This window comes from Otolemur garnettii, unplaced genomic scaffold (assembly GCF_000181295.1).
Source record: "Otolemur garnettii isolate 467f Iridium unplaced genomic scaffold, OtoGar3 scaffold00028, whole genome shotgun sequence".
In the NCBI taxonomy this organism is placed as follows: domain Eukaryota; kingdom Metazoa; phylum Chordata; class Mammalia; order Primates; family Galagidae; genus Otolemur; species Otolemur garnettii.
The window spans coordinates 4,751,753-4,764,324 of NW_003852423.1; the positions used below are offsets into that span (position 1 = coordinate 4,751,753).

The 12,572-nt window shown below is 40.1% G+C and overlaps 1 protein-coding gene across 2 annotated transcripts in view; it reads right to left on the bottom strand.

Annotated features, from left to right (window-relative positions):
- The window catches only part of RAPGEF5 (Rap guanine nucleotide exchange factor 5), a 237,168-nt gene that overhangs the window by 91,614 nt on the left and 132,982 nt on the right, over nt 1-12,572 (bottom strand). For both annotated transcript variants that reach the window (XM_023512415.1, XM_023512414.1), the window contains exon 9: nt 9,736-9,861. In XM_023512415.1, coding sequence (XP_023368183.1) covers nt 9,736-9,861 — 126 coding nt within the window. The remainder of the gene's footprint in view (nt 1-9,735; nt 9,862-12,572) is intronic.

A 12,572-nucleotide genomic window follows, 5' to 3' on the forward strand; every position in this document is an offset into this window, starting at 1 on the left:
AGTAACACCGAAGGACAGGAACTTTTGATTTACGGACTTAGGACAGAAATGGGATCTATTAAAATGGAGATAAAGGTTAGACGTGATTGCCAAATTACAATGGAAAAGGCATTTAATAGTTCAACAAGTCATGAAAGGTTTCTGTGCACAAGCACCTGGCATTCAAGTATATTCCTTAAAGACAATCAGAACCTAATTGGCTCTCTCTTTGGTTCCAACATTTCTTCTCTTGGATTTTAAACATTAGTCAGAATTCTGCCTTATCCAGGCTTGATCTCTTCCCCTCATCTCTTCCTTGTCTTATCCCTTGACCTCAAACCTGTGGGTACAAATGAACGCCAACTTGGGCCATGTGTGTTCCTGCCTTTCCATTTCATATCCTATAGTTTTACTCGCTTAAATCTTTTAAAATTGCATATCATTGGAGAGGACAGTATTATCTCCACGGCTTCAATTATGCTCTCTGCCCCTATGTTTTCAAAAGTTATACCTGAGAGTTGTTTTAATACTGAGATAATTTTTAGATATGTGCTTCTCTGTGGGTGTTTAATGAATGATCCCATTTATTTCTTGCTGACAAAATTGTTGGTGCCTGTTGCCATGAGTTGCTAATTTTCTGATAGGGTGACTGCTAATAGGAAAGGATCAGTTCAAAAGAAGAGTTTCATTAGGGTAAGGGCCATTTCAATCAGGCTGGCCACACTTTAGGGCCCCACAAAATATAACTTCAGGAACACAAAGAGATAAAGACACCAAGAGTGAATTACAGTGTCTTCTACCATACCCAAAGGTTCTCTCATAATTACTATTTTTAGAAGAATACTATCAGCGGAAATACCTTAACATTTTCTTGTGACTCGTACTTACAACAGAACTAATGGTCAGATGGTATCTACTGCCCATTTTAGAGTACACAGCTTATAATCCTATTTAATAGGTACCACTTTCTGAAAGAAATTTTTTCTTACCCAAAGCATCAAGACATGTGGTATCTATAGTTTTTCTAACGCCTATGACTCTCAGAGGAAAACTCCAGGCTACTCAGATTGATTGTGAAAAATTACGCATCCTCACAATCCCCCGATTTGTCATAACAATAAGTTCACTGAGCAGGGGAGAGTGATAGCATCCATCAACCATAAAACTCATTTTGGGATTTTATTACGCATGGCGCCATTTGGGGAATCATTAGAATTCTTTATTCGCAAGAGCATCAATGTAAAGCTTGCTCCACCTCTATAAATCCTAGCCAAGGCAAGATCATGAAGGGTGCAAAGAATCATCTCTATGAAGTACCACTCTCTCCCCTCTCCAGTGGCCCCAAACTTTACCTTGACACCTTCCACCCCCTCTCAAACTTTGAGGTCACCCACATAGGCTTCCATGCGTCATTAAGTTCTCCAGAACCTCCTTACAAATCCCTCCCCCCAGGCCATTTCCTGACATCTTAATTGTCTTATTATCACCATTTTTCTCTCCTATTATGTGTTTCTTGGATCTCAAGGAGCCCCTAATCCTTTGCTCTGACTCACTGTGCCTCAGTCCAGCCCTGCCATTCCTGGAACCTGAACAAAGAGAACATTTATAAGGGGTTGTTAAAATGGCTGCGCCTTGTTCACTTAATTATGTACAAATGTACAATAAATGAACCTACATGCCACATCTTATTCTCCATTTTTTAAATACAAGAGGTAGATTCTGGAAAAAGAAAAAACTCTAAAATACAAAAACCTGTTCCAGGTAAAACCAAGTGCTACGGCATTGACCTCTTCCCACCAAGACAACAGTCTTTTCCTGCCTCAATAACTGAGTAGGTAACTTTTCACAAAACTTAAAGACACATTTTTATGTAACAGCAAATAAGAACATTGTTATGTTTTAAGCAAAATATGGATATTCAACATGATCTATTAGAAAAATATGTACTGTACGCTTGCCCACAGTCTGTTATGTTCTGTTATGGTATTTTCAGCAATCTTCTATTTTTGTTATCTTAAAACAACATTGAGGGCTGCTTGATGCCAGATGGACTTTTTCCTTTCCACCCACTTCCCACTGCAAAAGGAAAAAAGGTTCTTTGCATCCTACATGGAAATCTTTTAATTCCTTTTTCTCATCTTTAGCAACCAAAGTATATGAATCACTCAGAAGTCGCCAAACTTGGACTGAATCAATATGAAGCAAATACCATATCTCAGAGTAAACTGTATTTAAAGTGAACATATCTGCCTTCACGGTGTTTATTACGAAAGGTATTCACATTACTCGCATGCTCAAGTTCACTTCTACAAAAGCGGGACTGAATCTGAGTGAACTTTCTTAAAGAAAAATGATGACATAATAGCATATTTTAGGGTAAAGCTAATACATTTGAAATGAGCTCTAATGAGCCGTTCAGAATGAAGTCCTGGGACTTGAGCTCCTCACAGCAAACTCTTCACGTGTGTGCGGGTTACTGCTTCATGTGAAACCAACAGGAAAGGAGGGTTGGAAAGCTTTATAGGAGTGAGTAGGACCCACTCTTTCCTTCAAACCCATTCCCACACTACAGCAGAGGACTCTCAAACATTTGATTCCATTTTCTCTCCCTTGCTTATTAATTCCTTACAAGAGCTTGACATTGCTCTTACACACAACGTGTGGCCAGGCCACAGGTCCCTGAATGCTCTGGACCCTGTGCCTCTCCCACATGGCCCTGCTTCTCTCGTCTACAGATTCCTTCCCATCCTCTCTGCATGAGGCCCCTCTGCCTGGAATGCCCATCCCTCTTTACTTCTCATAGCTCCCCTGACCCTTCAGATTCTGTCTCCTCCTGGGAGAAACACGCCTGACTCCCTAGACTGGGTGAGGTCCCGCTGGACACTTCCAGAGCACTTACTGCACAGGCAGCTGAGACTCAGCCTGTGACCTGCTTGCAGCATCCGCTGCGGGGGGGCGGGGACTGTGACCATGTTTCAGGGCAGCCCTCAGGGAAGCAAGGTGCACTCAGAATTGGTGCCTCTGTCTCCCTACCCTTTGACAGCCCTTCTTCTCCTTTCTCCAAGCCTCAGTAGTACACAGTGGTCATGAAGGACTCTCTGCACATTTGCCCCCTAACTTTTTCTCTCAAAATATCTGTTATAAACCCAAATAAAACCAAACTGCCGAAGGTTTCTCGTGTTACCTGATCAGATGACACTCTGTAATGCATTGACACCGTTATATTAGTGCAGATCAAACCTTGGTGGAGGCAGAGAAGAACAGAATGTAGGGTCACCAGGGGTCTGGAGTGAGATACAACAACGGCGAAGGGGAAACCAAGGAAAAATAACCTATGTTTCAATACCTCACTTTAGTGATTTCTCCAACATGCTGCAGATGATATGCTATTTTATGAGAAAAACTAATAAAGCCAAATGGCATCTACATAGGAAGCAGAGGGATCCTTTGATAACATGAGTTTGATAGCTCAAACTAACTGAGCCAGTATCAATTTTCTGAATTGGGCCTTTTCAAGTAAACTTAAACATTAAAAAAAAAAAAAATAGCATAATCACAAATCCCTCTCTCTCTAAAAATGCTCAAACTAATTTTTTAAAAAATGTCAGGACTTGGGATGGGCGTCTTGCAAAAAACTAAAAATACAGCTAATGAGCAGATGGTGCCCCCCAGACAGGAGGAGCACACGGCCGGCTCTCACTGGCAGTCCATTTTTCTGGAGGAGAAGTTTAAAGAGCACACAGAGTGAACCAAACGGTAAACCTTGCTCCTGAATAAATGAGAAGAACCTAGACTGCTGCAGCTGTGAGATGTGTTCCCCAGATTTATTCTCCTCTCCCTAGATGTCTCACGTAGACGCTCCACCAAATGCTGTCTTGAATGGTTTGCAGTTTTCTATGCATAAATTCTTTCTCTAGCTAGACTGCAAACTTCTTAGAGGCAGGAGCTATCTTCTACCACTTTTTTGTTACTCTATGGCCATGTTAATCCCTACTAAAAATGGATTATAATAATTCACTCAAGGAAGCCTATTTCCTATAAAAAGATACTTTCATACTAACTCAACAGAAAGTCAAGATTTTGTTAATAAGAAAAATAACACGGTTTCCAAGTAGAGATTTCTCAATTTAAGAGCAGGCAACTTCATGTATTATGAGTTGCCTATCGCATCTGGATTCTGGCTTTCAATGCTAAACGATAATGTTAGAAAATTCAATATGCAAAAAAAAAATTCAATTTGCCTTTAAGTCGTTTCTTAGTTAAGCTAAATTATTGGCAAACTTCACATAAAGCTGAGATTATACATCATCTGGATGTTTAAGTTTGAAAAAGAATGATAAAACCACTTTTCCTTTTAGTGTTTCATTACAGTAAATAAAGAGGATTTCACTTTACATTTAACTGCCTTTAAAAAAAGTAACAAACCAAATGTAATTTGGGAAAAAGTAAAGGCCAACTTTTTTTTTCTTTTTTATTAAATCATAGCTGTGTACATAAATGCAATCACGGGATACAATGTGCTAGTTTTACACACAATCTGAAATGCTTTCATCAAACTGGTCAACATAGCCTTCATGGCATTTTCTTAGTTATTGTATTAAGACATTTATATTCTACACCTAGTAAATTTCACATATACTCTTGTAAGATGCACAGTAGGTGTGGTCCCACCAACTACTCTCCCTCCACCCATCCTCCGCCCCTCACCTTCCCTCCCAGGCCAACTTTTAATACATAAAATAAGAATGACAGCAGCCAGAAGGCTCCAAACCACTTCTTCCCTAGTAAACTTTAAATAAGGAGCCCTTTGACGTAGGCAGAATTCCAGGATGAGGCTGCAGGAAACAGGGAAAAGGAAATTCCGGTTTAGGTTGAGTGATAGGGACCCTACCCTTGCAGCTGACTGTGCCAAGATTCAGTTTCAGAATGTGCAAAATCCCCTTCCCACCCATACATATTTCATGAGTGAATTAGAAAAGGGGAAGGAAGTAGGGTGGGTCCCCAGATTTAACAAAGGAACAGAAGAAAATGGGGTGGGCCGGGGGAGGGATGCAGACAGGTCCCTGGGGAAAGTCTTTACATGGTTTTCACATACATTTTAGAGACACTCCTCGTTTCTGCAACTGGAAGTTGGGAAGTCAGTTTAGGAGCTCATGCTGGTATTTCTTTCTTTTTTCCTTTTTTTTTTTTTTTTGAGACAGAGTCTCAAGCTGTCACTCTGGGTAGAGTGCCGTGGCATTGCAGCTCACAGCAAACTCCAACTCTTGGGCTTAAGCGATTCTCTTGCCTCAGACTCCCAAGAAGCTGGGACTATAGGCACCTGCCACAACGCTGGCTATTTTTTGGTTGTAGTTGTCACTGTTGTTTGGCAGGCCTGGGCTGGATTTGAACCCACCAGCTCCAGTGTATGTGGCTGGTGCCCTTAGCTGCTGAGCTACAGGCACTGAGCCTCATGTTGGTATTTCTAATCTACAATTTAATACACTGCAAAGCCTCGTTCTCAGGACTGTCTTGACTGTGGTCATCATGGCTTCCTAGCCTCTAGTCAGTCCTCCCTCCAGCAACGATGGCTGAAAGAAGTGCTCCAGAGGCAATTGGAGGTTTACTCTCAACCCAAGTCTGCCCAGTGGCTCAGTAGCTTCGGATTTCTAATCAGTCAGACCGAAATCACATTTACCTCACAAAGGTCTGCCTCTCTATCTCCTTTTTTATGAAAAGCAACCAGACTAAACACTCCATGTATTCTCATTATTCCAGAACTGAAGTGAAACTTCTTAGCCCTTGGACTCCTCCAGTCTGTTCCCAGCCCCACTTCTCAGTAAATCTTTTGTCCTGCCTCCTCTCCACCAAAAATGGTTTCAGATTTCAGAAAAACATCTTGTATTTTGATATTTCTGTGCATTTTCTAATGCTATTATTCAACTGAATTATTTAAATATGACCCCAAACTACTCTAAGGTCCAGCTCAAACTCTATCTCCACCTTCTAAAAGAAAATCATGTCTCCTTGGGTGTAAATTCTTGTTCTCACTCCTGGTATCTGTCTTGGGATCCTCATCACTGCCTTCTGTATCTCAGTTATTTGTGTCAATATCTTTTCTCCACATCCAGACTATACTTCTTGAGGGTAGGAGCCACCAGTTATTCTGGGTCCTCTCATGTCAGGTTAAATAAAAATTTAATGAATGAATAAAGATGAAGAGTATTCTGGAATGACAGAAGAGGAAAACCAACTCAGACTCCACACATTAGGAAAGCACTAAGGAAACCTTAAAAAATTTTAAAAAATGCTTAAAATAGCACACACATACCCTATTACCAGTCATCAAATTCCGCCAACTTCTTTGTCTAAATGACTCTCAGCCTCTACCACCTTCTCAGTTCCCATAGTCGCTGTCCTGGGTCACGCTAACACCTCTCACCGGATTCACTGCAGTATCTTTCTTAGGCTTCTCTCCAACATCTGCCCCATTCAGTTTTTCCTCTAAATCAATGTGAGAGAGACCTCACAAAGGCCACCTATGATTGTGCCACTTCCTGTCTTGATGGCTTTCCTTTGCCAGAAAGGCAAGTTTAAACTCCTGAGGGTAACATACTGGGCCTCACGCCACCTCCTTTCCACTCCCCGTGAATTTCCAGGACTCCAGGTGTGTGTTTCCCTGCCGGTCCCTCTGTCTGAGACGCTCTCCTTGCCTTTCCCTAAGATCATGAGTCATCCTTTAGGGATAAGCTCAAAAGTCCCCATTTGATCATACCTGCCCTTTCCTCTATCGATATAATCACAGGATTAAAACTAGGAAATACAATGCGTCATAAGGGGTCACTTCTTTAAAGAACTAATGACTAAATGTCAATCCTATGATCATAATGCTTAGAAGACAGCCAATTTCGATCCCTTCTCAAAGTCCTCAGTTATTTTCAACATTTAGGAATGAATGCTGCCTAATTTTGCCCACAGCTATTTATTATAATAGAATAGAGAAAAACTAAGTACTTCCTGAGAAGCCTGTGGTAATTATCCATTTATTTATTTTTAATTTCAGAAACATCTTGGCAAAAGCACAGAATGAAATGTTTCTCTAATTGCATGCATTTAGAATCGTGGCATTTCCCATGTTAAGAAAATACGAGAAATGCCTACTCAGAAAGCTCTAATCTCCTTCAGTTTATAATATGGTGTACCAGCAACAAAGGCTTTATTCTATCAAATGCATGTCTTTCCCAGTAGTTCTTTGAAGCAGCTTTCTCTTTGGCAGACAGGTGGTACTCTAGAACTGGAGAAGCAATGTAGTTTAGTAAAAAGAATGACTGGATAGGCAACTTGTATTCTAACTCAAATTTGATCACTGTCTACTTAGCTAGCATTGGCCCAGGAATGGTACAAGAGACAGATTAAGTATGTTAAAATCATTAAAGAAAGGAAATCTGTATGTATGTAACTTCAGAGGTTGAGTACTATGGTTATAACAAGAAGAGGAAACTGGAGACCTGGGTTTTTGATAAGCAAACTGCAGTTTCCTCTGTCCAGGCTGCATGTTATAACTGAGGTTCCATGACTGAGATGACTGGCTGCTGAGAACAGGGCAGAAAAAATGAAAATGTTGCACCAACTTCATGAATGCTGTGAACTTACGGTGTAATCAAAGGTATAGATATAGCAAAAGCTCAAGACATGAATGATTAAACTATCAAGTGGTTTTTATTCCTAATAACTTCTTATAAAAAGTATAGCATCGAGTACCAAAGATTCCACTCAGTATAACCTCAAGAGTTGACTGGTTCAACTGGCATCATTCTGCAGAAGGGAGACACAGAATGGGTGTGCTTACATTTATCACTGAGAAGGAAAGGTCCTTAATAATTCCCTTTCTTTACGTTAAGCTTTGCAGAAAAATCTATGTAGAAGTTCTAATTTCAATGTTTATTTGAATTTATTTATATGCACCATCGTTCCTCTCAGAAGTACAAACATTTCAGAGCTATTAATGCATCTATCATATCATATTCCTGCAAGAAGTAAAAAACCTTACTGTCCTATTTTGCAAATGAAATGAAAGTTTAAAAGTAATGGAGAGCAAATAACTGTAAGGAAATCTGCAAATCTTCAACCACTAAACTGCTGTCTCATGCTAAAAGCCTTTATAGCTACAAGCACTAAGTTCAGATTTCCACGGTTATAAAACCTTATTAACTATAGATATTTATAACATTCTGGGTTGAACTAAATATAAGACAAAGATATACATAGGTATCTTTTTACAAAGCATGAAGTTGTGGCCTAAAACTGATTATTTCTAATGTTAGTGAAGAGGTACCCTATGCTCTTTGATTTTGAGAGATGGTGACATACTCAGAGTTGTCACTGGTTTACTGCATCTACTCTGCAATCAATTACAACATACAGCATTTACTGTGTGACCACTAGGACAGAAAAATGGCTCATAATTAAATTGTGACATGTTTTTATGCTGCCAATTGTTAAGACTCATCCTGATTTCAGAGATGCTAAAATGTGTGTGGGGGAAATGTGTACCTTGAAATCCATCAAATACAACCTGCAGAAACTGTTGCTCTTCTAATTAAAGTGAATCAAAAGCAGTATTTCTTGAGAAATTTAAGCCACATACTATGATAGTCAAGTATCCTAAGGACACAGTAAAGGTTGGGAGTTAGTCTATCATACAGTCAGCTGTCAGGCTGCTTTTAATGACTTGAACAAGCTGCTAAAGTTTTCAGTGGTACTTAGGCAAGTGAAGGTGCCTGAAACCCCCACCCATACTTAAAGTTAATAGTCATTGCTGAAATAGGTCAATCACAGGGATTTGAAACTTCCTAATTATTTTCCCTCTTGAAATTAACACTGTTACTATTCAGTATCCCACTGGTGGAGATGTGCTGTGTTATTAAACTAAACAGCCGGCCTTGGACATGTCACCACCTCTCCTGCGCAGTAAAACCCTCTCAACTTGTACTGATGGACTTGGAGCAGAAAAAGCATGAAGCAACTCTTTCCCCCTTGGAAAGGGTTGAAAAGAAAATTCCAAGGAAAAATTAAAGTCAGGGAAAGATGTGGATAAGCACAGAGGAATTTTCCTCTTCACAAGCCATCCTGGAGAGTGCAGCACAGGATGCGAAATCTGACAAACCACTACCAAGCCAGTAGATAACAACTCAGGGCAGAAGAAAAGAGGTCCCATTGTCTTCTCAGCATTCCCAATGCTGAGGCTCAATCTGAATAACTGCTTTCAGGAAGACCAAGCAGAATGGCCCCGTCCTCCAATTTTAACCACGTCCAAACAATATGACTCTTGTTGAAACAGAACTCTTCATAAGATACTGGGAAAAGTTCCCTCTGACACTCCCACTTGGTGAGAGCATCTATAATCTGTTCTTTTGTTCTTTATCTGTTTCTAGTGGCTTAGGACACGTTCGTTTGGTAACTAGATCCATCTACACGTAAGAGTACGTCAGCATGTTCTTTCAAAATTCATATTCTCCAAACTATCTGATTAAGCAAAACTTCCAAGTCAAACTTGAAAGCCATCAAACCAGGATCATAAACAGACATACATTTATTATTTTCTTAAATGCTCATATTTCTACATGATTTACTTCTGAGAAGAGAACTCTTATAGATCCAGTGTCATCAACCACTTGCTTAAAGCTATGTTGTCATTTTCACTAAGAAGAATGCTTCTGCTGGCAGAAACATTTTCTACCCCTTCAAACCTACATCCCCAAGAAATAAAAGCCTTACGTGTTCAGACTTCTCCTGTTCTTTTTTGTCCGTCTGCAAAAACTGATAGTTTTCTCTTGCCAGCTTCTGGACCAGTTCGATCCGTCCGATGTCATCTCTCTCTTGAAGTTTGCACATCACCCCGGCCTTAAGAGTTGGAGAAAGAGCGAAGATATACTTAAATCCGCAGTCCCAGGACATGACACCACTGCAAAGTTCACCTTAGAATAATAAGCTCATCTTTTCCATCACTTGGATTAAATCATGGTCTTGGTAAATTAGTTTGCCTTTCCAAAATGGCAATTGTATTATTTTAATCCAGGAACGCTGTGCCAACTTAGAGTTGAGAGCACGTATGAGTCTACTTTAAGAGGGTGAAGGGAAAAGAAAACTGAATCATTTGCTACCAAGTGTGAGCCTGATATGCCCCCGTTTGTTTGTTCCTGACAGCCTGTTTCCTGTTACATAAGCAGAGCCTAGCAAGAGGTTAAAAACTCATGGGAAAGTTAGCCAGGAACCACGCTGGCAAAAGGGTGAAGAGATAGAGTCCTAAAAATAACCGTATCAACCTCCCAAGTCTTCAGTGCCACCAGATCATTCATTCTGTGTACATGCAGTTAACAAGAAGATTGCCAGATAATGTTTTTTCATAACTGGAAAATTACTACGGGGCATTAGTAAAACACCCCTAACATTGCATGAAAGATGGTGAGACTTTTTAGTAACAATAAGGAATTGGAAAAAGAAAGCTTACGGGTTTAGAAATGATCCTGAAAGCATCATATATTTTTATTAGGTCAGAGCACCTCAGTACTAAGAATATGAGGAGGGAGACAAATTTAGGGCTTTAGAACTAAGAAAAATATGCTCATTCTAACACACAAGCTATGAACTGTTTCTGCTCAAATTCTTTCCAAAAGGACATACCAAGACATGATCTAATAAAGAAATCTGAAATTAGACTTGGCAGGGGCAGTCAGAACTATGGAATTTTTGTTTTACACAATATAACCTACAGGGTTTGAATATATTTAGGAGCATGACCAAATATGGGGAAGGGGTCAGCAAGGGATCCAAAGCTTCACGGTCTTTACAGTTTACACTACTGTTGAGTGGGCATCAAACCACCCCGCAAAGTAACGACTAAATCTTTATTCCCCAGGGCAGTGACATCTCCTTATCTGCAGTTTCTCCAACTAGGAAGGAAACAAACAAAAAACCAAAATTCCTGAAGTGGCTCAAGTCACAGACTCCCAGAGGACAGCAAGTGGAATTCCTCCACCGAAGTCAGAGATTTATTTTTACAACATCCCTGACAAGTGGTTTTCCAGTTCCTTTCTGAAGTGTCCTTGGACAGGGTTCTCAGTTTATCTTAAGACAGACTGTACAGAGTTGGAGAGCCAGAATTATTGGAAAATCCCTTATCACATAAGACAAACTCTGAACCCATTTCACTTTAACCCATGAATACCAGTTTTGCCTTTTAAAACAACTGAAACTAGACCAATTTCTCATTTAGTGTGACAAGCTTTCAAATATTTAAATACAAATATCATATCCTCCTTTTAGTATTCTCCAGGTATATGTCTCTAGTTTCCTAATTATTTTATTTATTCATTTATTCATTCACTCAACAAGTAGTAGCAAGCTCCTAGAGGTTCTGGGAATATAGTAGTGGACAACAATAAAAATCCCCCTCACATCCGAGCGCTTACATTCAATCAAAAATGCAAATTGTATAACATGCAGATATGAAATATTAGGGGTAACATAAGACAAGAAGAAAAATAAACCAGGATAAGGGGACAGAGAAATAATTGGAGGTATTATCAAAACATACATGTCAGGGAAGGGTTTTAAAATAAGATGACACTTGAGTGAAGACATAAAGGAAGTAAAGAAGGGGTGACAGACATGGATATCCTGATGAAGTGTGTCCCAGGCAGATGCACAGCGAGTGTAAGGGCCCTGAGGTTTGGTATGTTTGGCGTGATCCAGGATGAGCAGAGAGAACAGCTTGGCTAGAACAGAGCTGGTAAGAGGGACACTGCTGGAATCAGTCGGAGAGGGGCTGTGGGATCAGATTACATAGTTTCCTTACAGGCTGGAGTTTGGATTCTTTTTCCGAATGAGATAGCCTTTGAAAGGTTTTGAACAGAGGGCTGGCACAATGACATACACTTTAGCAGGATCACTGTGTGCCCTGGATTAGGTAAGGGGAAGTGGGTATAGCTAGAAGGCCAGTTAGGAGACTGGTTTCCACACGAGTCTCTTCCATATGAGACTTTGATGTTTAGGAGTCTCCTAACTATTTGGCCTATTCAATGAGAAGAATGGAGTTGTCATTTATCGAGATTAGAAAGACAAGGAAAGCTGGAAGGACTGGGAAAGAAGATGTCTATTTGACATCCAAGTGGAGTTGCAAGGATGGCAGTCTGGGCGCCCCGGGGAGAGACCCAGGCTGAAGAAGGAACTGGGGCGTGACCAGAGTGTAGACGGTATTCCTCTGATTTTACCAATTCACAGTGGTGTGAATCCATGCACTGAGTCTAATGTTTAGATATTGGGAAGATGAGGAGTAATTAGAAAAAGCGACTAAGGAGAAGTGTCCTCAAAGAATCTGGAGAAGAGTAAAGAAGGTGTTTCAAAGTATTTCGGATTGTATGTGAAAACCCCACACTGTACCCCAGAAGTGCATTAATGTACATACTTACCATTCAATAAAAAAAAAAAGGTGTTTCAATGAAGAAAAAGCAAAAAACTCCATCAAAAGCTGTTGAAATATCAAACAAGGTGGGCTCAAAATAACTGACACTGAATTTGACAAGAATAAATCTTGACTTGGAGGAGAGCAATTT